At 41.9% G+C, this 27931-nt stretch overlaps 2 protein-coding genes across 4 annotated transcripts in view; one reads left to right on the top strand and one right to left on the bottom strand.

Moving 5' to 3' along the window:
• Positions 1-8632, bottom strand: part of LOC310854477 (transcription initiation factor TFIID subunit 4) — a 168126-nt gene extending 159494 nt beyond the window's left edge. Inside the window, exons 1-2 of the mRNA XM_083759145.1 lie at positions 7128-8632; positions 4685-4827 (exon numbers count right to left, since the gene is read on the bottom strand). Coding sequence (XP_083615271.1) covers positions 4685-4827; positions 7128-8619 — 1635 coding nt within the window. The 5' untranslated portion in view covers positions 8620-8632. The remainder of the gene's footprint in view (positions 1-4684; positions 4828-7127) is intronic.
• Positions 8633-12059: 3427 nt separating this feature from the next.
• lsm14ab (LSM14A mRNA processing body assembly factor b) lies at positions 12060-26497 on the top strand. Of its 3 annotated transcripts, none has more exons than XM_083759743.1 (10): positions 12060-12379; positions 13547-13710; positions 15028-15178; positions 18467-18655; positions 18935-19012; positions 19643-19819; positions 20178-20361; positions 20956-20988; positions 22400-22623; positions 24055-26497. In XM_083759743.1, the coding sequence occupies exons 1-10, from the start codon at positions 12256-12258 to the stop codon at positions 24060-24062; spliced, it is 1332 nt and encodes a 443-aa protein (XP_083615869.1). In that variant the 5' UTR covers positions 12060-12255; the 3' UTR covers positions 24063-26497. The 3 variants fall into 3 exon arrangements, with proteins under 3 accessions (XP_083615869.1, XP_083615868.1, XP_083615867.1); XM_083759742.1 differs by having other exon boundaries at positions 22400-22649; positions 24058-26497; XM_083759741.1 differs by having other exon boundaries at positions 22400-22649.
• Positions 26498-27931: the final 1434 nt, after the last annotated feature.

The raw sequence follows: 27931 nt of genomic DNA, 5'->3' as shown, positions 1-27931 counted from the left end.
CTTCATTAAAACAGATTACCTCCCTAAAAGCGTCTTTATCCCGTTCAAAAAGCCCTAGCCACACCAAAGGGTCAAGACGGTTTTAGCGTTGTCCCTGCGGTGTGATATGTCTTGTTGCACGTTGACCCACATTGACCGTTCACGTTGATTCAACGCAATTCAATGGCCCAAACTACACCAAAGGGTCGAGGCGGTTTTAGCGTTAATTCCTTGCAACCGTTTGGACCCAAGGAGTTGCCTGGTGACCCTTTGGTGTGGTTAGGGCTTTAGAGGCATCAGCTATAATGTGTAACCAGCAGGTGAGTCAGTATGATAAACAACACACAAAATGTGAGTGGGGAGGAATCAATTAGCATAACGGCTAAATTGGGGAGAGAAAGGGATAAAATAAAAAAACGAGTCTGCAAATTAAGGCCCTAACTGATCAGGCCCGAGGTCCGGCCCGGCCCGACTAATTCGCATAGATTTTAGGCCTGACGTGGCCGGGTCGGGTCGGGCGGCTGGGCCGTGTCGGGTTTGGGCAGAATTTGAGAATCTACACAGAGTAAAAGTGAAACGCCAGTCAGCACCATCTTCATAATAGATAAATACACAGAACAGACAGAACTATAATTTTTATTATTATAAAAATATACAATATATAGATATATTTTTTTCATGGAGCCCGAGGCCCAGCACAGCCCTACTGATTAGCATATATTTTAGGCCCGGCCCGTAAACGTCGGGTCGGGCCGGGCCTGGTCGGGTTCGGGCAGAGTTTGGTATCTAGTTTGTCGGCGTCTGAACTTTCTGGCCTGTGTCATTAAAGAAAAACAGGTGATAATGGCCAAAACTCAATCAAAAATCTAATCAAATCAAACAAAACAGTGGCACATCGACAGTGTGCAGTTGATGTGTGCAGTTTGTCCATTACATGGACAAAACTAATGGCACAAATAAACTCATCATGAGAGCATTTGTCCATTGCATCAAAGTAAGACATCTCCATATAAACAGGCAAAACGGTGAATCCGCAAAACTTATGACATCATGGCTCACGTTGGCTCACAGCGCATATGTTTATTACTGTAAAGAACCCAAACACGTTTTTTGCTGAACTTTTCTATTTCTGGGTGTACAGATATTGATATTATGATCTTATTGTGAAACATACCTTTTGAAGTCGTTTTCCTGTTATTTTTGTGTGTTGAGCCAAATTTATTTTGAAAGGAGTTTTGTATGATTTTACCTGCGCGACCCAGAGAGGAAGCGTGACGTCATAACGTGCGCGACGCAAAAGGTATTACATAATCCGAGAGAAACGTGTGGTTGTGCTGCTCGCCACAAAGCATACCGCGCGTTTTATGATTTGTCTTTTTAGACATTCTGTATAGTTTTAGCCACCCCCCGAAGAGGCATAAGGTTAGTAACCACGGACTGTTTGCGCTATGTAGAATATTAACACGTTTTTGGGGGGGGTTTTGGGAGAAAAGATTGGTACAAATGTATGGCTTGTGTTGTTTACATCCTGTTCCAACTATGGTTATAGTAGATTGAAAGACGTTAAGAAACGTATTTCTACAACAAAGTACATGGTGTTATGTGTGGATAATGTAATGTACTAAACTACAACTAAGCCAGAGTTTAATTTGCTGCTTTTGTGTTGTGTTTGCAAAGGAATTGGTGATGGTTTGGACTATATTTCATACATTATGGATACAAGTATTTCATGTCATTTACATTTAAAAAGGATTTAAAAGAGGCTATTTCATTACTTTAGTTGAGTTAAAAAACGAGTTCATTATAATAAGTGCATGGTGATGTTAAAGTAAATTAATTGTAATGTGTTTACAGGAATTCTAATTTCTGAATGATGCTCAAAACCATTTAAAAGGGAATTGTACTGTTTTGTATATGCTATAGTTACATTTGGAGCTAATGTGAGCTACGGCAATTTTTATGTGTAATACTAACAGAGTATTTTGTTTTGTGTTCTTTATTTTCTTGTCAGTTCTTACGTTGGTTTATGGACTTAATAAATTCACTACCATCAGTTCAAGTCTTGACCTTCTTTCGGCGGGGACCGCTACAATTACATTGATGCAGAGCAATATCATTATGATATAATGGAGTTCCTGAACAAGCCTCCCTCCTCGCCTACAAAGTGATGCTCATCAGCGATGTTGAATGTAAAACCATGATGTAAATAAAAAGCCTTGTGATAGACGGCAGCCGCGGCAGCAGCGTTTATGTAGCCTAATGTATTATAAAATATATACCATCCCGTGGCGCGCCCAGAGCAGTGTTGCGCCGCTTGCGTCTTCTTCTTGTACGTGGGTGACCTGTCTATTTGGCAGCCCGTTATCGCCACCTAGCGACAGTATAGCATAATAGCACATTATATCATAACGTGCGTTCTCGTGTAAAGGGTAAGAAAAAATGAGAACGCAACGGGACTTTGACGTGTTATATGGAGATGGTCGCCGTCTAAAAGAGGCCTCAGTCTCAACAGATTGCTCATGAAACGCATGATCATAAGAGCCTGTACCCTTATCAGCCACGTACAGTACTCAGACACAAAGCTAAAACCTTCCCATGCAAACACAGAAACACTTTCACCGTGACACAGCTTAGCTCCACCACGTTTCTCACAAAGGCCCGTCCATGCCAGGTGCACAGGCCACATTGAAATACCTACTTCATACTTTCTCAAATCCAAAAACAAAGCCTGTGCACTGTGCAGTATATAATAAAGGTGATATTATCCTCTCAAATGTCAAAATGCATAAATGCAGTATGTGACCAAACTAATTTACATAAATTATGTCCATTATCATCCGATAGGATAGCACAACAATGGACATCATGTTGTACTATAGCACACAATGGCCGCTAAATTATTATTCATTAAAGAGTTTTGGTTAAGGTTATGAAAAACATAACAAATGGTCATCATGTACAACCAAACCATCCAAGATTATAAAAAATAATTTGGAATATGGAATGCGTTCCAGGGCCACAAGAACCGGCCCCATTGGCCAAATTTAAATTAAAGTGGAAGACCTCTGTGTCTTCTGCTGCAAGCTGTGCCCTAGTTTCTTTTTCTCCTTTTAACTGTGTTCTTGTACTGTTTTAACCTGTACGGCGACCTTGAGTGCCCTGAAAGGCGCCTTATAAATAAAATGTATTATTATTATTATTATCGGCAAGCTCGAGGTCTGAAGCGACATGTTTTGAGCTTGTCGATGTCACTTTTTCCATTTGAATCTTATAACTGTTTTGGACAGGGATGATATGTATGGTACAGCACATACAGATACAGACCTAATCACAGCTTCAAATCTTTGAATCTGGCTCGTAACCTGTATCACAGTGTCCTTTCCTTAAAAAAAAAGAAATAAATTGCCACATGTGTGTGTATGTGTGGGGGGGGGGGCAACAAGGGCTCATGTGGGGGGCCAATAAAGGCTTATGTGGAGGCCAATAAGGGCTTGTGAAGTTGTGGGGGGGCCAGTAAGGGGTTGCGTTGGGGGCCAATAAGGGCTTATGTGGGAGGCCAATAAGGGCTTGTGTGGGGCGCCAATAAGGGCTTATGTGGAGGGCCAATAAGGGCTTATGTGGAGGGCCAATAAGGGCTTGTGTGTGGGGGGGGGGAATATGGGCTTGTGTGGGGGGCCAATAAGGGCTTGTGTGGGGGGCCAATAAGTGCTTATGTGGAGGGCCAATAAGGGCTTGTGTGTGTGGGGGGGGAATATGGGCTTGTGTGGGGGGCCAATAAGGGCTTGTGTGGGGGGCCAATAAGGGCTTATGTGGGGGGCCAATAAGTGCTTATGTGGAGGGCCAATAAGGGCTTGTGTGTGGGGGGGGAATATGGGCTTGTGTGGGGGGCCAATAAGGGCTTATGTGGGGGGCCAATAAGGGCTTGTGTGGGGGGCAATAAAGGTTTATGTGGGGGGGAAATAAGGGCTTATGTGGCGGGCCAATAAGGGCTTATGTAGAGGGCCAATAAGGGCTTATGTAGGGGCCAATAATAATTAATTATAGGCCTACTTTTAATGTGCTGGCTGCCATCAGTCAGTTTTAGTTTCAGACTAATGAGAATGTATTGCTTATTTTACTGTCCAATGACATGAAATGGCACAAGGGACAGACCCCACAAAAAGACCACCCCAAAAATCGGTGCGCACTACGCACGACCACACATGTACCCTTTTCTGGGGTTTGAGCCCCTGCCCCCTCAGCGCTCTCTGCACGGCCCTGCCTCATCGCAATTATTTGAGATAATCAAATAATCGTCATAATCATTGAATCATGTCGAACAATGTTCATATAATTTAAAAAAAATGTGGAAATTGGCTATTTTCACTATTCATAGTATAGTTATTAAATGATGTAAGTTATTCGTCATATCTGTGCACCTTTTGCTTACAAAGTCTAAAAGCCAAACAGAAAATGTAATTTTCATTCACATGCTCCAGTGTTCAACAACACAATTAAAATGATTAATCGCAATTATGTAAAATGACACAATTGAGACAGCCAGACAGTAGTGACCATTGTGTATTGGCACACCTGACCTCAACACCACCCTCTGTTTGCGTCACATACCTCTTTAAGACCTTTACAACTATTACAATCTACTTCGGCAAAACTTTGTAATCTGTCCCTTAAAACGTTACAATAATCCACAGGTGGTCGAATTTACCTGCGGAGCAGGAACTCTGAAGGCAGCTCCAGTGGTGGGTGTGGCTGGCCGTGGAATTATGTTGTTCTGGGCCTGTGCCTGGGCTAAAGCCTGTTGAGGTACCATCACCAGTTGACCCATCTCTGTCCGTACCAACACCATGCCTGGAAGAACAGGGGACAGAGGGCATTAATCATTGACCAGCACCATTCACCATGGAAGTGGTGTCTAACACACAATTTAAGAAGCACAGGTCAGGACATGCATGTTCTCTCTATTCAAAATGATACCTTTATTCCCTTTATTTTATTACATCTTTACTACCTTATTACAGTTGACTTCTTTGTTTAATTATTCACGTCATTATTTCAAAACACGAGTCAGTTTATTTTATTTGTACTGAATCAAGTGACAACAGCCCCATTTCTACAGTCTACTATTACACCATAACCCCAAGGGGGTAAAGGGGGTAAATCCGCAACATCGGAGTTGGAACCGGAGACCAATTGGGTCTCCATTGACCCGCTGAGAGCTGTTCAGAGGTGGACAGCCGCTGAGCCACTTGAGCCAATGGGGCTCAAGACTAGTAACGTTCCTTGTGTTCAAAAATAAAATAAAAACATTATTTTATTTAATGTTTTCATTATATGGAAACATTTTACTATGAGACTCAGGTAGTTAGTTAAATCCTTAAATGATGAGTCACAACCTTATAGCTATAATTGCCTATATACTGTATAACACACACACACACACACACTACAAACTAGTTTTACAGTATTACTAGTTGATAGGACAATTTAGATTGAGAAATCATTACTTTACTTACAGCATAAGAGCATATGCTGTGTAATAATGTAATAAATGTTTCATTAATAATCCCATTATATATCATGACTCAGATTGTAGGAATTGAATGGCAGTAGATACTAGACAAAGTGTTATTTCTTAGAATACCACTCTTGTGAACTGGCCTGCTGTGATTATTCTTGTTGTATGTACATTTGACTGTCTTGTTGAACTTGGCAATAAAGTTGAATGGCAATGTCAGTATATCTGGTTCACCTGACACTTCCCTTTGCCACCTATAAGCTCTTATTCAGATGTTAGTTCTGCATCTATGAAAACAGTATTCGGAACTTGTGGTAGAAAGAAAAGTTGGATCTACAGTATACAGTATATCCAGCAGTTTCTTTATTTGGGCCCTTGTGAATTAATGCAATGGCAGTGAAGGGATTGTGTGTTTACACTGGGATACAATGCATAAGATGCTTGTGTATATTTTTATGCAGACAAATGTGTAAATTAAGTTAAAATGGTGCAAAAACAATCAGATGATTTGATTTTGAGTGGTGGTACACTTCACTAACCTGACTCCACCAGAACTCAATACTGCCGCAATCTGGCGGAGTCAGGTTAACACTTCACAATCATGGCTCAAAAATGAACATGGGCCATGCTTCCAGTTGAGACAACACGGTCAGAAACCTAGGTTTGTGATGTTTATGGTTCCAACCAGGCCGGTGCAAAGCCAGGAGCACTTTCCTTGGTGTCCATGGTGACTCAGCACATGGTACACATAACCACGCTGTACTGGGTTAAAAATAATCTAGATCAACAACCAGCTGTTTCTTATATTTTTTACAACTGTGGTGTAAAATGTGTCAGAAATTTCCCTTGGCATACAGTAATTCACTTGATTTTTATTTTACCTATGAGCACAGCTGCCCAAAACATTGCTGTGTCACCTTATAAGAACAGTGGGGAAGAAAATGCTTATGACTGCAGATTCAGAGTTGATCATCATAATGCTGAAGGCAACAGGTCTCCACTGAGTAAGCTGCAAAGAATACAACTGAACTAAAAGGAAACATTTATTTTTAGTGTTTTACTGCCCTCAGCTGGCGATCTGACCAGCAGTGTAGAATTATTTTACATAGCTCATCTTACTTTATCTACAGTGTATTTGTATTTCATGCCTGTCTATCATGACTTTGCACTGTCCCTTTGCCCTGCAAATGAAGTCCTGTTATCCTTCTAGCATGCATGTCACTGCATGCTGTCAAACAATGAACTGTCAGTTAAGTGTCTCTGCCATAATTCCGAGGCAAATCCCTGTAGCTTGACTAGCTTCATTGTATGACTCTTACAAGGATTCAAATAATTGTTTTGTTGAAAACTATCTTGAGGTTGAAATCTTTAAAACAATGTAAGAAATGTGCCATGAAGTTGAAAGAAATTCTCTGAGAGGCCCACAGATTGACTGAACGAAGTCTTTAACAAAGTAAATGAGTAAATATGCTTCACAGGGACCTGACTGACTTCACAGTCAATGCACTGTGTGGCTCTCTATGGGTGAAAGGAGTGTTGAGAACGACTGTAAACTGCCTCCAGAAAAGTGATAATATGATTTGTTCTCTCCACGTTTAGGTATCTATCTATCATCCCTTTAACAAAACCTTACCCTGTGGGATGGTAAACCCAGGGGGCAACTGAATGGTCGTCTGCTGCTGAGGTGGTCTAACAATCAGTTGAGGGGCTACAATCCTTTGAGGTGTGGGTAGTCCAGGACGAGGTTGAGACTGAGCAGGTGTCGTGGCGGCCACGACAGGCGTTGTTGGTGAAGGGGCCGCTGGCCTTACTACCATTCCAGCGGCTGTGGTGGTGGTTTGAGCAGTTATGTTTATGGAAGTCGTTACCCCTGTGACACAGGTAGGGGTTATGGGAGAGCTCAGTTGCTGCTGTGCTGCTGTTGTTGTTGTTACAGGGATGACAACAGAAGATGGAGAGGACACGACAACAGTATTTATTACAGAATTGACACCGCTAGACTGGCTAGACATTACAACTTTGCAGGGATGTTCGTCTGTCTTGGAAGACCCAGTGTTTGTCACTGTAGTTATGCTGTGGTTCACCGGTGGTGAAGGTGAAGGGGCGGTGGGTCCTAGCCGGGCTCCCTGCTGAACCAACGCCGACACACTGGTCCCATTACCGTTCTGAGCTATACTGGCCACGATATGACTGGGAAGTCTATGCAATGCAATAGTTGGCGTCCCTCGGTCAAGAGCAATAGCAGATTGACTCGAAGAGAGCCCTGTGGCGTTAGACATGGTGAAAGTCGTAGTGTTTATACACGTTGTTACCGTTGGAGCAGCGGTAGAATTGGCGGCAGCTGCAGCCACGGGGCTGATGCGAGCCACCACTACCGCTGTGTTATTGTTGTTACTGTTATTACTGTTCCTCCTCGTCGTTACAGGTCCACCATTCAAACTCTTGATCCGAGATGAAGCGGTCCTCCGCGGCGCGGCGCGTTTCCTCGGCGGTGGTTTACTGGCTTCCGTCACCGCCTGCTGGGAAGCCCTACATCCCCGACCGGTGGTGGTGGTGGTGGTGGTGGCAACAGCGACGACGGTGGTGCTGATGCTGCTGCTGACAAGCGGAGACACTAAAGTTGAGCATCCAGATGCGGTAACGGTCAGTGTGGTGATGGATGGTGCTTCCTGTGGCTGCAAAGCGCTGCTGTTCGCCTTCGCCGCGGCGGTGGAAGCAGCTTCATCGCCGAAAGACGGAGCGGAGCAGCTCAGTGAAGATGAGACAGTTTTATCCGAAATCATTTCTTTACAGTTTGTTTCCCCGTGCATGTCAGTTTTGTGTCCCCCCGCTAGTCCTCCTTGTTGACGTTGTTGTTGTTGTTGTTCTGGTGGTGTTGTGGTGGTGCTGCTGCCCACCACCACTTGAGCTGGTAGCGTTTTTCCCCCCAAGTGATGATGGTTTTTTGCGTTGACCGTCGGGCCAGTGGCTTTATTATGTTCAGCCTGTGCAGTCTCAGCCGCGGCTGGGTGGCTCTGCTGGCCGGACAGCTGCGACTCCAGGGAGCCGACGAGGTCGCTCACGGCTTTCTCGTCCACCTCTGAAAAGAGCATATCTTCCAGGGGGTCGGAGGCGCCCGCCGCCATCTCTGATCCAGGCTCAATCTCTCTCTGGTTTAGAAAAAAAGGGGGGGAAAAAAACTATGTAGTATTTTTCTTGTACCGCGCATGCGTGTTACTAGGCATTGTGGGAATGATTCTGACGTCATAGAATTAAAAAGGGAAAGGGATAATGGGTAGCCTGGGCACCATTTCATTTCGGTATATGATCCGGGCTGGAGCCGGATGATATGCTTACAAACAGGAAGAACAGGCGGCGACAACTTCCTTTTCCCTCTCAATAAAAGCTCTCGCTTACGAGAGCTTTTATTGAGAAAGAAAAGGAAGTTGCCGCCGCCTGTTCCGACTACAAAACAATACTACAACATGACGTAACCACATCATCCGGCCCCAGCCCGGATCATACGGACTTTTGAAACAGAGACCAGGCTTTCCTCCGAGGCGGTGGAAAGCCTGGTGATGCGAGGTTAGATAATGGGTAATCTAGCTGTACTACAGTACTGTAGTACACGTTATATGTAAATGTATTCTCTAATTTCTATGAATTATTATATTTTTTCCTTGCCCGCTGGTATTTTTTTTCTACTGTTTTACTTTGTGTTTTGGGTTTGAATGAACATGCAATGTCTCGTAACTTTGTATTATTTTGGATTAATACAAATAAAAAAGTAAATAAGCATAATGCAATGAATCAAAGAAAAAAGTATAGCCTGCATTTTTCTTTGCTTGGTAATGGTTTTATTATTGAAACTGACTGACATACAGGTAGATAAATCGTACGGTCACTTAACACATTTTATTTGCTTTAAAATGTATAACAAATTAAAAATGAAACACACACACACACACACACACACACACACACACACACTTCATTCATTTTCAGCATAATTTAATGGAATCAATTGCAAGTTAACCATATAGGCCATAGAGTTATATAACTCTATGATATAGGCCTACTCTAAGATTGCAACTCAAAGATGAATAATAATTTAACTATTTAATATCCCATATCCTGGGAGGACATTGGCGCTGTGATTTGCTAGTTGGTGTCCAAATTGAAATGTAAAGCCAAAGCCAAATGTTTTGGCATGTTCATATCGGTTCATATATCATATTTCATATTTTATTCATGTATCATTATTCGTTTTTATAAATAGATAAAAATACGACATTATCATCAGTTAAATCATTTATAAGGAACGTGAATAATGACGTTTCCCCTATACTCTAAGCGTCTCCCTGACAACTACGCAGCCGAGCCAATCACGGGACGGCTGTACCCCCAGGCCTGAGGATTTTATAATAAGAAGGTATAATGGATTTTTCAGACTGCGCCCAGTGCGCCGCAGAACCGGTGTTGCCATGTCTGCTTATTATAAGCGACTTTGGGCTCATCTTTCTGTAAAGTTGCTTATAAATATTGGTAGTAGCAGTATTTTACTTATTTTTTGTATTGTGTGTCTGTAAAATGTGCTTAGTTAGGCTTGCTTCCAAATGTTTTGATTATTGTTTAAACCAGTGTAAGTGTTACAAAATACAAATATAGGCCTACACACACTTCTATGCAAAATAAATAAATAATAATAAACACAGTTTAAACAAAAATCAGACCGTCTGAAGTGAGTGGTGCTGTACTGCACTGTACTGTACAAGCCCTCCTCCCTGGTCTGTGTGTGTGTCTGTGTGTTAGGCTGTGCAACAGTGACACTTGGTGGTGAACAAACGCTATAACGCCATTTTCGTGCTCTGACACAGGGACCCAGGGACACAGCCACAAAAATAAAAATAAAATTTTGAAACCTCAAAAGTATCGACTGACCCCTCAGTTATTTCATTCTGCAGCCGGCTCTGGTGTCTCCGCTCCATTACGCAGCAATGTGTGTCCCTATACGTACGTGTCTCTGTGTCCGAGCACGGACAGCTGCAACAGCTAAAGTGGTCAGTATAGAAGAGTACAGTACAGAGTAAAGTGGCACATAGTACACACTACAGTATGAGCCATGGGCTGATGGGCACTGTCATTTCTTGAAGATTTTTTCCAGAAAATAATAAGTAGCCTACAGTACAGAGCACAGTACACTACAATAAGGGTCTAATTTTACACTCTCAAGAGTTAAAGTTCTATAAGGGTCCATTTGGTTACTAACTCGCCATCATTTAGCTTGGGACCACCTGGAACCCCCCTCAAGGAACACTGGTGGTCCCTGCAGGGGCGGCCTTAGGAATCTGGAGGCCCGTTTCAAGACCAAATATGAGTGACATGATTATTCTTTTGATACAGGCGTATTGGTACAAATAGTTTTGACTGTTCAATATTGCGCGCTGCAGCCATTACTCTCGACATTTAGGCAGCAACAACTGTAGCGAACCAGGCTGGACAAAGAGGTTGAAGGCCGACTGATGATGTGAAGTTTCTTTAATGGATCAACGTGAAAACTAAAAACAAGACACAAACATATAATCAATACAGACAGACATAACCAATAATGTGAGGCATTCATATAAACAATTACGTTTACAAATAACCAATAAAAAGGTTCATATCAAACCATAATATCATATAAACAAACCAATAAAACAAGATCCCCCAACAACATGACACAAACCAATAACCATAAAAATAACATTCACCTTGTTCCCTCTCCAGCTCTTAGAGTATATATAACTCTATGCTCCAGCTAGGTGCTAACTTGTTCCAGGGTGTCCCAATGTCACTCAACCAGAAAAGTCACTAAAACCAATGAATCAACAATTAAAATCCAGCAGTTCCATTTCCATTTCATTTGTTTGTTATTTCATTGGTCTGCACTCACTTGATCTGTTTGTTGTTCCATTTCATCCTGTTGTGTTGGTGAGGTTAGGTTAGGTTAGGTTGTTGGTGAGCTTTCCATGCTCATGGTTTGGAGCACATGAGGAACAAACATTTCTCCCTGGGTGATGCATGCTGGGCTTTCTTTATCAGACAGTATGACCCTGGTGAGTGAGCAAGCTTCCTGTTTTCCCACATAGCCTTTCAAAATAAAAGCCTTTCATCCATTTCATTCCTGGGTCCGTTACAACAACACCTCTCCTCATCCTGTCGTCCCTTCACAATAAAGTGTCTCCCTTTTACCTCCCAATGCCGCACATTTTTCCTAGGATATTAACAGGAAATAGGTGTAACTTAACATCATGGGAGAGAGCAAGGCAGCGAGTGAGCGAGTGAGAAGGCCAAGGGTGGCACCGTGGTGGGCAGGTTGACTGACGCCTGGCGATCAGTCAGAGTGTGGGGGCCCCCCTGAGGGTGGAGGCCCGTTTCAATTGAAACTGGTGAAACATAGCAAGGGCCTCCTCCCACTGGTTGAAAACCACTGTTCTAGTCGCTTCTTTTGGGCTTGTTTTCCTAGACATGATTGCTTATTTCTCTCGCAACATCTGGCAACACTGCGCAGAACATTTCCCAGCGTCCTTTGCGCCATGTGAAGTAAAATGAATTCGGCCATGTCGTCGTGGTAGCAGCTTGTTCAGTTCACTCGTCTGTCTCTCAATTAAAAACCTATCTTTATATCTGTGCAGCAGTGATACAAGAGGGTTATTATCCGTTTTTCTACCTAAAGGTTAGGTTCTTTAAAGAATAGAGTACCAGTTTAAATTTAGTTAGGAAAAAACAGGGGGTCAAATATGAGTGGAGGAGGGACGCCTTATATTGGAAGCAAAATTAGCCTCGTCTCGAAGGCCGAGATTCGCTATGAAGGAATTTTATACACCATAGATACTGAGAATTCCACCGTTGCTCTCGCTAAAGGTAAGATAACCAAACTACCCCACCGACTACCTCACTACCAGATGCTACTGTACACCACGGTGAACGCCGACTTTATTATCGCCGGGATCAGGGATGTATTTCTACCGCGGTTAGCTCACTAAGCTAGCTCATTAGCCAACCCCAGTGCACACTTTTGTGCTCTTTGTTTACGTCTTGCTCAGCGGCTTATTTGGAAGCACAGCGATATGTTCAACTCGCCGCAGCCCGTCATCCCGATCGCCAAATATGTTAAACGTCTTGATGTCAGTTTAGCTATTTATATATTTATTCACAAGTCTCATCCACAGAGCAGCTTCCAGACAAATGTTATCGCTAGATTTTAACTGGCTGGGTTAATTGTGTCTCTACCTAAACCACCCCCTTTGCAAACACCTTGCTTGTTGCGAACGCAGTGAGCACTGCCACTAACTATGAGACCCTGCAGATCATGTCTTTGTGTCTGTGTGTCTGTCTGTCCCTCTGTGACACCACCCGCCCGCCACCAGAGGGCGCAGCTGTAGCACACACACACACAAACAACCACACACACACACACACACAGTAGAAAACTTAAAAAAATTACTAACTAAAAAGAAAAAAAAAGTATGTAATTTATTCTAATTGTTGTTATTGCAATTTACGAGCTGAGTTCGCTTCCCGCGTTTGCGCGTCTTACTTGTGTATATTAAACATTGAATAGCTTGCTAAATAGTGGTTTCTCGGGCACTTTGTACTTACTGTAATTAGTCTTTTGTCGGTTCCAAACAATTCAACAAAACCCAATGAAGCACTTTGAGACTTAAATTGTACGCAGGTATAAAGAACACATTGTCCACAGGTTGAAGTTCATTTTGGTATTTAGTGATCTGTTAAAATGCATACAAACTTCCTTGACAATGTTCTTTGGTGTCTCTGGGCGGCACTGGTAAAACCATCTGTCAACTCAGGTGCATGCCGTTCCCCAATATCACCCAGGCCTACATATGCCCTTGCTGTCAATCAATTAGGCCTGGGGGTGTGGTCAGTCCCCACGAATTATCCAATAAACATAAAAGCACGAAACTAATAATAATGCTAAATAATAACAAACGTGATAATAAAGCTAACAAAACTGAGAATGCCTTCAACACTTACAGTGAACTGAATATGTATTGTCATTGCACACAGTTCGTTCATTTGGTACCGAAGATCGCCCCACCGAAAGGCCCATTCCACCCAGGGATGAAGTGTTCGAGTACATCATCTTCCGAGGGAGTGATATCAAAGACCTGACTGTTTGTGAGCCACCTAAAGCGACTAGCAGTCTGCCCCAGGACCCTGCAATTGTTCAAGTAAGAATCAATTCACCACTACATACAGTTGCAAGATCATGGTTGTCATGTCGGCTCAGGGAGATTGAGTCTGTTATCGATAACTTGTTCCTCATATGCCATGATGGAAATGTTACATTCAGCTACATTAATTTATACTCAATGAAAACGAATGAATGCTAACGAAAGTAATTATATGATCTGACATAATTGCATACTGTACGAGTTATATTCGCCTTTAGTTTTTTTTTAAATTATTTGTAAAACATAACATAAACACATACACATGTTGTGCTCATAGCAGGTAGCGTAGCAATTATGTTTTGCTTAATCATAATCCTTTCCATGTGGAAAATGTTCATACATTTCCCAACATTTTCAAAAATAGTGGAAATGGCAGATCTACAAGTCCCTGTGCAACTTTAGTTTACGAAGCCAAACAGAAATGACAATGTCCCAGCTGTTCAACAACAGAAACACAATGAAATCATTAATCACACTTATTTGTGCGACATTTAATCGTAGGTTGATTGTCAATTATTTGTGACAGCCCTAACTGTCAATGTAGACTAGCTGTGTGTGTGTGTGTGTGTGTGTGTGTGTGTGTGTGTGTGTGTGTGTGTGTGTGTGTGTGTGTGTGTGTGTGTGTGTGTGTGTGTGTGTGTGTGTGTGTGTGTGTGTCTCCATCTGGTATCCCAATAATCATGGGTATGGACAGCATCAGACCATAGAGTCTGTCCCATATATTAAACGGCAGTAGTATTTACAAAGGACTGTATATAGCCAGGCATGACAGAATTGTTAACATTATTGCCAAATTATTCGCCCATGTTTGATTCCTCTGCTCTGACCCAAACGTATTTGCAAATATAACTGCAAATACACCAGATGAACAGCAGAGACTATTGGAAGTTGGCTGTGCTTTTGATTCAAGTTTAGAAGAATATTTTCTCACTAAACAAGTAAAATATCAACCAGTACAAGCCATTATACAACTAGGCTATATGTGTCAGCTCATTGTTTTTATGTCCACAGGCTAGTGGTCAGAGGCTTGACGGTTTTGGGGTTGTCGAAGCAGTTTGCAACATACTGTTCAATCTCCTCCATTATAGGCAGTTGGTCGAGGAAAAGGATTGAAGTGACCAATGTTGACTGAATAAATTCATGTGCATGTGTTGCCTATATTCTGTATATTTAGGGCTTGTTTGGACTCATGCACTGGGACGTTCCGATTGTGTGGGATATCAGAAGCAAAAATATTTGTGCCCTTGATAATGTATTTTATAAATGTGTGTGTGTGTGTGTGTGTGTGTGTGTGTGTGTGTTTTGTCTCTCTAGTCCTCTATTAGCACCACTAACGCTCCTGCAGCTCCGCCATCATTCCAGTCTGTGGGCTCCTATGCACCTTTCAGCAGGGCCCCAATGGCACCCTACAGCCAGTTTGGCTCCACCCCCCTAGTACCTCAGCCTTACGGAACTGTTGGAGGAGGTAAGAAATACCTGTTCTGTGAACTAATTGTGATTTTTTTTTTAAGGACTGAACAATATGTTGTAAATTAGGAAAGTATAGAATAAAAATAGACGCAGATTGCAGAAGGTGCCGATTTTTCGACAGTGTGGGTGGGCTTGAAGATGGAATGGATGAAGAGCTTGTGATCTAATCGGGACGCACACTCAGATTAGACACACCAACGGACCGACATGTGGAAACAACGGTCGGACATGACATGCGGTCGAACATGCGCTGCTCCCGTGCTTGGGGTTAGTATAGGTTAGGGTTTGAGAGGTAGGTTGTCGGTCTAATGACAGTCGGACCAATAGTATGTCTGAACTAAAGCCTGTACCTGAGATGGAGGGGTGCTCAGCTACATTGTCATCCAAGGATCTGGTTCCACTTTATGTGCATTATAGATCTTACTGGAGTCCGTGTGGCACCTTTGCCATTTATTGGCAGTGTGTGCAACCCATAAAAACCGGTTCACAACCTAAAAAAAATGTTCCCGACCCACTGTTTCGAAAACAGTGGTGTAAACTAAGCATCAAACTAGCCTAGCATAAATGATGGACAAGTTACAACGGACTGCTATACCAGTGTTTCTCAACCTATGTACCGCGGCACTTTACTGTGCCTTTGATATGTCCAGGTGTGCCGCCTGATTTGTCAGAAAGTAACACTAAGTTAGTGTTACTTTCTGTCAAAATCAGGCGGCACACTAACCCTCCCCCGAAAGCAATATTATAGCTACTGGGCTGCAGGCTTCCTATTGTTGCGTTGTCACACGTCTAGCCATTAGACGTGCGATAACAACAACACGGAACAATAGACTAACGACGCTCGGCCATTGAAATGTTAATGCTTGGATGCATGCAGAAGACGCTACATTTCGCTACCTCCCGAAAGACTGGAGCGCGCAGAGCGCATATGCACGTAGACAGCAGACACATACAGTCCTACATGTCCCCCGACCCAAACAATGAGGAGGTAAAGTAAACGTGACGTTGTTGTGATTAAACATAATGTGCCACGAAAATAGATGTCCAAACATGATCACCTCGTTCGCCCAACAAAATATATCTCCCTCCCTCGACAGAAGCGCAGTGATGCCTGATTTATTCTTCGTCGTACACGTGTTATGCTTGCATGCTGAAAATGGCTGATCGACAAGCTCACAACGCGTAGCCAACGCAACGCGTTGTGAGCTTGTCGATCAGCTATTTTTAGCACGTGGAAATATGCAGGCTGTGAGAACTGAGACCCTTCACAATAATAAGCATGCAGCTTTCACAAGATGGCCCATAATAAAGACAAGGAAAAGGATTAAGAATTAGGTGGCATTTCACATTGCATATGAGCTATTTCTTTCTCCAAAATGTATTAAAAAAAAATATATAATAAGGAATTAATTTGGATAATGGTAATGGAGATATTGTAAAAGTTGTCACTTTATTAATCCCAACACTGTATGTGTGTATATATATATATATATTATATATACATATATATAATGTATGTACGGTATATATATAGATAGGCCTATACACCGTATGGTGTGCCCCGAGATCTTTAGGATATGATATTTATGATATTTAGGATAAGTGTGCCCTGGAGCAAAAAAGGTTGGGAAACACTGTGCTATACTACCGTAGTTCGCTAAAGTTAAAGGGAAGTGTCTTGTGGGAATTTGACAAGCCAATGTATTTGTACTTTATTTTTGTTATTGCTGAAACATATTTTTTATTTTAAACGGAGCATGGTGTTTCACTAATAACATTACAATGATATATGACAACAACACCACACCAACGCAATCCATGCCAGTACACTACAATAGAAATGCAGACCAGTGGCCAGCGTTTCTATTGTAAAAAAAAACCTTCATCATGATGAAGGTCTAATCGACTGAAACGTCGACCCAACATTCTGGCAAGTGTCTGACAGTGTGTGGGACCCTTTCTTTGTTTTTCAAAGATACCCTTTTTAGAAATAAAATAAAAGCGTCTGTTGCCAAACATTTCTGAAATAAAACTAGCACGTACTGCTGCTCTTCTGTAAGATGAAGGTCTGTAAATTCACTGAAGCAACTGGTGGTATTATATTTGTTTCACCTGACATCAAGCCATTAGATATTTTTAGCATCAGTGTCGGCTCTCAGGTGCATTCAACAACCTTTTCACACACAATAGTCTGTACGGTGGGGAGAAAGCTTAACTTTTACTGCCATTGATGGGAATCACGTGAATTTGGGGTCTATTTATCCAGAATAGCCTTTTCTTTCTACTGCAAAGTAGCGTTCCACGTCGCTAGGCAACGCTCGGGTCAGTGTATTTGACTGTAGCAAGATGACCCCTGCATAGACCCCTGTAATGGGCCCCTGCATAGACTCCTGTAATGGGCGATCTTCAGCTGTGTTTTTTCTTCTCTGAATTGAGGCTTAGTTCGAGGAGATTGTCATGGTTACACTATTACCGCTTCTGATGAAAGTGAAATTATCGGTCGGCAGATTAGTAATGGCCGAATTGAATTTTGTGACTTAAATAAGACGCCTTTTCTACAGCCGGCGGTGAGGGTCGGGTTGGGACAAAACGTTTTTTAAGGTAAACCACACCAATGCAACTCATTGACTTGCAATGAGTTGCATTGGTTTGATCTACCTTATAAACCGTTTTATCCCAACCTGACCCTTTGGTGTGGTTTGGGCTTTAGACTGAATCATCAATTGCGGGAGGCAGTTAGTCAGCAACAAGCAGACAGATGAAAGGACTCTAAGCCTAGACTATATTTAATCTAGGATTTAGGTTTATTCGCGCTAGTTGTCAAGCAACCCGTCACTGTAAGTCTTTCCCGTCATACAAGACTTAATTGTCATTCTGACTAAAATTTTAACGGCGTAGATTAATTTTGATTGGGACTTGGGAGAGGTATACTGTCCACTACTAGTAGGCTATGTTCCGACTCCTAACCATGAATGCATCCAGTGCATTCAGCGTTGCTGTTATGTACTGGGAAAAATGTGGGGACATTTTTCATGAAAGAAGGCTCGTAACTGGCCTGCGGTTTGTATTGGTGAAAAGGGGAAGTCATCTTGGCCTTGCCCTAAACGAAAAGGGGGTCATTCCAGACCGTGGGAGCCTAGGTTGCTTGGAGTGTTGCCCAGGTGTTTTATGGAAGGGAGCGACAGATGTCCTGTATCGACAAGCTCGAAGTGCAGCTTTTAATATAAAGTTAGAATATGGAGGTGAGGTTTTTGCCTGACATATTCACTGTCATTTTCTTCAGGACACACCAGTCCTCTGGACCCACTAAGGAAGAGTCCCACTCTGGAGCAGGCGGTGCAGACGGCTCCCTTACTCCTCCCAGGTCCGGCTCTCCCAGCTCCACAGAGGAGTTCAGTGGCTGCGTTGGCCCCCAGACCCTCTGCCTCCATTGGCATCCAGAAACCCCCCGATGTTCTGGACCAGAGGAGGGGTGAGATTTCTTTTTTAAAATATTGTTTTATTTTATTACTCCATAGGCCTGAAGCCGATTCTACTATTATAGTTCTTAAACGTTTTTGTACTCAGGAGGACCCCCAAATTGATAATCTGAAAATCTGAAATCTGAAAATGTTTTGTGCCAGGGAGCCCCAATAGAGAAGAAAAAATCCTATAATACTGTAGCCGATACTGATCTTAGGTTGGATCAACTAACCTGATGGGTCTTGCTAAATAAAATGTTTATTAGTTATAATTGTGTATTGCTGTGCAGGCCCTGAGGTTCAGAAGATGATTCATCCGGATCATGAGCATCATATTGACCACCGGGATCCCAGACGTCAGGCTGCAGGTAAATTGTTTATGTATGCCTGTTGCTATATTGTGGTTGGCATATATAATATACGATTGGGTTCACTCATAGGTTTCCCAGTAGAAAAGTATGTTTCAAATCTAACCGTTCACTCTGCCATTGACAAAGTATTCCATAATTTAAGGGTTTTTATTGATTAAGTTAGATCGCACTCTTCACCACCACATGCATAGCTCTGGGTTGCTAGGCGATTGATAAAGCCAGAAGTGAAAAGTCTGCCTAAATGTAAACAGATCTTCCTTTTTTAAATGCATTTCTCGGTTTCGTTTCCCAGATTGCGTTTTTGGTCAAAACAAGCTTTATTCATGGCCTTCAAAATAAGAGTATGTACTGAAAAGATCGTGGCAGTACTGGAAGAATCAATTAATTGAATACAAAAATGTTAGCATCGTTACTAGAAAGTAGAAACCTAAGAATTTTGTGTGTTCCAGCAGCACACTGACCTCTGGCTGCTTTCAGTAGAGCAGGTGGCTCACCATCTTAACCTAATCCTTATATACAACGTACAAGCTGATGGTGTCACACTGTGACATACTGTATTATTAACAAGATATATTTTTTTTAAATAATATATGACATCATTTCTACACAATGTGCCCCTGTTTTTAGCTGGAGCCCCACCTCCACGTCGGGGACGTGGCGGAGGAAACCGTGGCAGAGGCCGATTCAACATACGCAGGGATGGGCCCATGAAGTTTGAGGAAGACTTTGATTTTGAGACTGCCAATGCCCAGTTCAACAAGGATGAGATTGACAAGGAGCTGCAGAGCAAGCTTAAGTTGAAAGGTGGTAGTCTTAACCCATTCCCCGCCTTTGGCGTAGATCTACGCCAATTGAATTAACTGACCCAGCGCCATTAGAGTAGATCTACGCCAATTGGTCTTTTATAATCCTTATGGTCGATGATGTCGTGATGCTAATTACATTAGCATTGGGTTGCTAGGTGATGTCAACAGCAATGGAGCGCCCAATCTTGAACTGCACGCACCCGCGCCCACTATCTGTTGTGTGACGCTGTAGTATGATAAAGTGGGGCATTCATTTATGGAAAAAAAGTTAGAATATGGATATAAGCGGTTTCCGCATGATAAGGACGATATATGAATTATCAACTTACATTTTTCTATGTCATGTCCTGATAAAGATGACAAACCCGAGAAGGCTCTGAATGGAGAGAGCAGTGAACAGACTGAGCAACCGGCTGCTGAAGGAACGACTACTACTGCTGCTGCTCCTGCTGCTGCTACTGAGGAGGAGGATCCAGCCACTGCCACCTGTTACTATGACAAGTCCAAGTCCTTCTTTGATAACCTGTCCTGTGACGGAAGGTAGAGTTGTGTATACACATTTATACAATAGATGCATGTAGACTTATACTTTATTAGTCAGACATAATAAGAATAATCTTTATTGTCCCGATGGATATTCGTCTTCACAGTCTGTTCAAACATCCACATCAAAAAACAACACGGAGCACATAACACCAAGACAATACAAAACCATGACGTCCCCACAGTATACAGAACCATCCTATCGGCAGGGCAGTTTGTTTAATGGCTGAGGGGACAAAACTCCTACTAAAACAGAACTTTTTCCATGGCAAGGTTCTGTATCTTTGTCCAGATGGCATGAGGTTAAAGAAGCGATACAGGGGATGGTCATTTGATATTGAAAGTGCTAGCTGTGTGATGGCCTTATTGTTCATCTTAGAAAAGGACCGTTTAGACCTGTTTCAACCTATGTATGTTCCATATACCTTTCTATCCGGGAGCTACCTCTGTGTCTCAGAAATGCAATTGGGTTTTATGGGTCAGGTCTAAATAGCTGGATGGCAGTTGGTAGAATGACAATTTGCCCATGTTTCAATTTAATATTCTGAAAGACTCAGTCCCTTGTCTTGTGTTTTTGTTTTGTCTTTAAAGGAAATCGGCGGCTGACCAAGGAGGATACCAGAGGTAAGTTGCACTTTTTTTTCACCCAGGCAAATGCCCTAAGCTTCTCGCCCTCTGTTGAAAGATAATTTATCTGATCTTAGTAATTGAATTAAAACAGTTATAAAGATGGCACATTCTATGGCCTATTCATAGGGCCTGTCACAATTATTACATAATCACCTAATCACAATTATTTGGATAATGTCAATGATTTTGCATCATCACAATCGCATGGATTTCCGTCGTGGGTAAAAACAAAAAATTAAGAGGGTGTGTAGCGATGGCCGAAGCCGTCAAATTTGCTATTCTGCCTGTCTCTTTAAGAGCAGCTGTGCCTGTGACCGGCCCACTCGCCCCTACCTCCTCCTCATTCTGCAGCTATGAATGTGAGACGCAGCACGGTGGAGAGACAGAGACCCTCGTAACGTAAACACAAGACGTCCATAGTACCCAGAACCGTTAGAGAGGGTTTCTTTTAAATTAGCGAGAGTAGTGATACTATGGAGGATATATTTTCAACGCAAATGTGTATTGCCTCGTTGGTATAGAGCGTCGCAGTCCCTCCCCCTTTCAGAAAACGAGTGGCCCAGGAAATGAAAACCCAATGCATTCTCCCATAGGCATTTCTTATTTAATTTATATAAAGACCTTTTAAGCGCCGTACGAAGCCAACTCTTGTCGTGACAAATCATGACAACACACAAAATTTTTCGGGCCAAACAAAGAATTAGAAAGTAGAAAAAAACGGCAGGTTACAACACTTTTTTTGATGTTTTTCTTCTTTGTAATTATTTGTTTGGCCCGAAGATTTGTGTGTGTTGTCATGATTTGTCACGACAAGAGTTGGCTTCGTACAGCGCTTAAAAGGTCTTTAAATAAATTAAGAAATGCCTATGGGAGAATGCATTGGGTTTTCATTTCCTGGGCCACTCGTTTTTCTGAAAGGGGGAGGGACTGCGACGCTCTATAACAAGTAGCTGTTAGCAGCTAGCTGCATGCATCGGTGCATTTGTCTGCCCTGGGCTGTCACCTCATCCAATCTCCTGCTCAACTCTACTGATGTTATAGAATGGAACGGTGCTTGTATATGGGTTATTTCCAGTTCCACTATTGTTTTTTTCTTTGTCCGTTATATCTGCCTGTCTGTTATTTGTCATATCTGGCCCGTGGAACTTCAAAGGCTAAGAGTTCCAGTGTTCAACAAAACAAAAACACAATTAAATCGTTAATCACAATTACTTGTACAGTGTGACAACAAATCATTGTGTAAAATTGCATAATTGTGACAGCAAGTGTTTGGGATTGAACAATACAGCTCAAGATCTGTATATTTCAAATATAGCTCAAACGCTGTATATTTCCACTGTGGAAATACGTTTGAAGGGGAAAACGTATAGTTAATTTTAAATGTCTTATGTAAATTTTCTTCCAGGGATCATCGTAGGCCAACCTGGGCAGAGGAGAGGCGGATGAACGCGGAGACCTTCGGCCTCCCCGTGAGGCACGGCAGAGGAAGAGGAGGCTACCGCGGCCGAGGCAACTTCGGGCCACGCGGGGGTCGAGTGCGTCCGGCTAGCAGAGGATCCTTCGGTCCGCCACGCGGAGCTCCACCCGGATTCAGGGGAGGACCCTTCAGAGGCAGCGGCCGGGGTGGCCGTGAGTTCTCTGACTTTGAATACAGGGTAAATCATTCTACTTCATCTGCCTGATGAGATTCAGATAGACATGGCCGCAGGGTCTTCGTTCAGTAGAGCAGTGGCCCCAAACTGGGAGTCCCCAGATAACTAGCTTAATGTGCAACATTGTTTTCTTTTCTCACTCAACAGTAAACAAACTAACATACAGGGTATCTTCACATTTCTAAAATTACAATTCTAAAACGGTTAGTCCCAATACATTCTGATTAGCTGGTTACTGTCACATGACGACACAGATAAGCCGCACCTTCAATCACTTTGTATCATTCCCAGCTGACCCTGCAGCCTTTTAGCTGTACTGGGGAAGGGGAACACTTGATTGCCTTACACACGCTGGGCGTGTAAGCACTGCCCGCACTCATGACTGAATGTGTGGCTCCAGGCAGCCCCGTAAAGACATCAAGTGCTATTCTCCCGTCACATAGTCTACTTGCCAAGCAAAACAAGGAAGTGTGTGGCTCGCTCTGGTGGCGCAGAACGTAGCTACTTTTGTGAATGGATATGAGGTTAATATTGCTATATGTTTGTAATGGTTTTACAAAAGCAATAAGCCACAAGAGGTCCCAGCTTACTTTTACGGATTTTTCTACCCTCTCATGGCTGAGAGGGTAGAAGACCTACACCTCTCAGCCTTGGCTGAGAGGGTAGAAGACCTACACCTCTCAGCCATGGTCAAATCCACGGTAACCTGAGACCTCTTGTGGCTTGCTTTATTTGATTACTTTTTAAGACCTTGTTAATACCAACAAATATTTCATAAAGAGCCAAACATGATAGCTGATCTACAAGCTCACAACTTCTCGCAGTGCGATAAATATTTATCTGTGGTCAAACTATATGCCTACAATTCCGAGATTTGCCTGCGTGGTGGGGGTTCCCCAGTTCAAATATGATTTTTTTTGTGAGGGATCGCGGTCTGACTTGATTTCCAATGCAGTAGACTTGAGCATAGCAGGAATAGGACCAATATCATACTTTAATGTGTCCTTGTATTAGCTCATGTTGAGTTCAAAGGTTTTTGACCATTTTTGTAATTTTAAATGAGGAAAAAACCTGAGTTGGGTGGTTTGAACGACAGTTTGAGGATCCATTGGACTGACTGGTTAAGAAAATACACGGTTCACTCCTACTCCTAGACCAGATTATTTTTCTCTTGAAACCAAAACGCAGTCATTTGTGTTGCTTCATCTTCAACTTGCAGCCATTAAGTGTGCATCAATAGTGCTCTTTCGTTGGGATCTAAATGTCTTACAGGTGGTTATACACAGCACCATATTTCAATGAATGTCATTGTGAATTGATGGATGAATGAAATTCATTCATACCCTTTGAAAATGTCTTTGCCGAGTAGATTTGTGCTGGATTCTAAATGTGTTTGGCTTTCTTCCAGAAGGATAACAAAGTGGCTGCCTAGCACAGCATCAACTGTGGATCCACAGCGTTGTAGCCCCTCATCTTGCTTCTTCAGCCATCTCCCCTTTTCTCCACTTGGAAAAGAAACGTTTCTTTTTATTTTCTACAACAACAAAAGTTTTGTTTTTGATATATACACAGGCATCAGAAGGACAAACGTGTAAATACTTTGGTGGAATAATTCAGTATTTTTGCATCTTATCCAAGTTCCTTTCTTACTGAAGTTGTATTTGATAATGTTCTGTTAATGTGTTACAATGTATGCAGAATAACAGCCCACTGATACTGTGAGTTCTTGGATCACAGATCAATGTGATCAATAGCTTTATTTTTTTGGATATATTCAGTTAATGAAAGCTGATTTCTGAAATAAAGCTGATTCTGAAATGTATCTCGGCACCAAAACTTCGCTCATTTCATGTTGCGCCACCGTTACGTTCATATTATCATTCACATGCACTTCTCGGCAGTGACTTATTCAGCAACGTTTGGCTCTTGTTTACGCAAGAAAATTGTTTCGAACGTTTAAGGGTTCGTTCAGTTCGTTCACCTGTATAGGATTAATAGTACTTATGTTGGGCTTGAAAAGAAAGTTTGAGTTTTGGTCAATTTTGGGTCATTGATTATCATCTTATTAGAATGTATATCAAGTTTATCCATTTTGTACTTTTCTACCCCAGGCAAATTTTGACAACCAGCCATCCAAGTTTCTTCTATTTGAAGAAACGTTTACAGTACTTTAAATTATATTTCCCCTACTAATTGACTTGCCTTTATGCGGATTGTTGTTGCAAAGTAAACTAATGGACTATTTCTGAGAAAAAAAGATCTGGCTATGGGGTTCATAATTAGCTTTAGCTTTCTCTTTGTTAAATGTAGTCATTGTAACTTTTTTATTTTTTTTGTGTATGTGTGTAGGTATCACATTTCTGCCAGTCCAAGGTGATTGCTTTTGTCTCGGAACAATCAATGGCTAAATGTAGAGCATTCCCATCACATGTTCCTTTTGATGCAATTATACAATTAGGCCCAACTGGGGAGATATCTTTTGAATGTCAAAGAATGCCTTTAATTTGTTTAAACCATTTATTTAGAGTGCACACAAAGTATTGGTTGGAAGAGAGGCGATAAAGTAGGATATTATGCTATGATTGCAGTTATTTGCTAATATAAATTGAGGCATGATTTTTTTTTCTTATCTTTTTTTTCCCATTAAAATAACATGAGGTTTCATAACCAAAAATGCCATATCCAACATTTGAATGAAAGATGAGACTTGAAAAAAAGAAATATGAAACAATTTTTTCTATTTCTATATTTTCTCAAAAGAATGTAAGACAAAGTATGTCCCTCTGAAGACCTTTCCTTTGGTCTTTGACATAGAAATGTTGAAACACTGGGAATTCCCTCCCCATATGGACACAGCATTTTGGAATGGAACTCATGTCTACAGTTTTTATGTACCTCATTAATGCCAGCTTTGTAGTTTCAAATATTGTATAATTCTAGCAAGACATCTGCAAGTCTGGGTTTTATTTCCTCTTTCAATGTGTCTTATTACAACAATGCTTGTTTTTGTCTTGTTTATTTTTCAAATCATGCTTTTCTGGTCCTTAAGTTGCAATGTGATGAGACTTCAAAATTGGTTGACTGGAAATGAGGATAAAAATGAGTAAACTGCTTAATGTTAAGTTGACATATTGGCAAAAATGGCAGCATTTCTAGTACAAGTTGTTGGTGCTCCAAGCTTGACCCATGTGTAACCCGTTCCCCTTGGATTGTTGTCCATTTAATTGTTGTCTGGATTGACTTTTTCTTAGTTAAACTGAGCAAAGGGATAAGAACTGGATTGGCGGCCAGTACAGAGATTTTTCATTTGTCATTATTTTTGGCTCATTCTTTTTGTCAGTACATAAGGGAGTGCCTTCAGAGTGGTATATTTTTAATGGCTCTCCCTTTAAACGAAATAACCTTTTTGACAAACTCAATGATGGCACGACAAGAGAAAAAATAAAAACATTCTAGAGCCTGTGCGTTATCGTGAAAGCTTGAAACAAAGCCTCCCTACTGAAGAATATGTGGTGTGACTGGATATTGTACATATATCTGAACACTGCATGATAGTCACAGAAAACATCACTTTTGTACCCAGGAGTAGAAAGCAGGCTTTTTTGTGCTTTTTTGTTTGCAATAACCTATGTGATGTACCCAAATTGATTTGAGATTCCAAAAGGTAAATATTACTGAAAGAAAAAAAATGAACTGAAAAAGGTTTCATACGTTTGTTACTCTTTCCAATCACTGGAATTGTACACATGGAATTGCTTAAGAATATATGTACAGCATGATGTACTTTCAAATGGGTTACACTCAACAAAAATGGGTTTTTATTCAAGATGAAAATAAAGAGTTGTTCAGTATCCATGTCTCTTGTTTTATTCTTAGAATGTAGTAATTTGAGTGGTGTTGACACTCCAAGGATCAGCAATGTGTGTCGTGTGTCCCTATGTATGTTTAGAGTACGCACAGGTGACAAAGTTGCACTGTTGAGCTTCACACTGCATGATTGGAAGCTGTTATTAGTGTAACCAGCTTAGTGCAGTACAGACTATGGTGTGCACAGGTGCATGATGAGAGGCAGTACAGTACAGACTACACTACATAGTCCGACACTCCAACAGCACCACTCACTTCAGTTCAGAGTCAGACGGGTCTGATTTTTTTCCTACAATTGTGATTTCATTTGTTTGAATCCAGCACAGAACTGCGACTTGTTTTTTATGACTTCTGCAAAGTTAGCTGACTATGAAAATCCAAATGGCTCAGAAATGTAGCCTCTAGTGCGAAGTATGTTCATTTGGCCAGATTTTAGGACTGCATCCTACTGCCAGGAGATCATGCATTTGCCTGTGTGTGTATCTTGCATACTACTAGGCTCGTCATCAGTGTCATAAGGTAGGCCATTACATTACTCATCCGTGTGGGGATATTCAGGTGTCATCAGAAAGCATGAAACTTAAGTTTCAATTTGCTGTAAAAAAAATATATTAAGGAAACAAAGAATAAGCAATACCTAGCTAGAGTGTAGATTTTTATTTATTGTTTATTGTGGTATGGGCAAATAGTATCAGAATGTTTAGAATGTATGTTTTTTAGTAACATAAGTTTGAACATTGCTCATATTGCACTTGGCACATAAACAAAGAATAGAGTTTGTGTGTTCTCTTTGTTAATGATGCCAAGTGCAATATGGGCTGTTGGGCAAGTTGGAGGGACTCAGGAGTCAGGATGGACCACGGCAAGTAAAACCATTTCAGACAATATTATGTAGTAGGGGGTCCTCACTCCCTTCTTTAACTATATGTATCATATGTGCTTCTTGGCTTGAACATTTTTGAAGACTAGAGTCGACAACCAGAAGAGCTTTCAGATTCAGATTATTGTCTCCACCAGCCGAAGGCATGGGGGAGAGTATGTTTTGCACTCCGTCCGTCCGTGTGTCCGTCCGTCCGTGTGTCCGTCCGTCCGTCCGTGAGCAGCTAATCTCGGCCACCGTTAACCTGGTCGATGCCAAATTTTGCACACACACTCCCTGGATGCCAACCATGAACCTCTGCCCCAAACTTTCCAGAACGGCCTGTTATAGCGCCACCAGGAGGCCGCTTTGTGCAAAACAAGTTTTTGCACAGTACACTACAGATTTTGTCCAAACATCACGCAAATTGGTACACAGTCTCTCTAGAGCCATTCAACCAAACCGGTCTTTCAGATTTCTCAGACTCCATCCTGATTGGTTAAGATTGGCTTCCAAAATTCACAGGAGTGCTCAGTTTCAAACAAAATGCTGCAAATCA

This window comes from Protomyctophum parallelum, assembly GCF_964188405.1.
Source record: "Protomyctophum parallelum genome assembly, chromosome: 2".
NCBI classification, from domain to species: Eukaryota; Metazoa; Chordata; class Actinopteri; order Myctophiformes; family Myctophidae; genus Protomyctophum; species Protomyctophum parallelum.
The sequence above is the reverse complement of the archived record's forward strand: the minus strand, read 5'-3'. Positions and strand labels throughout refer to the sequence as shown.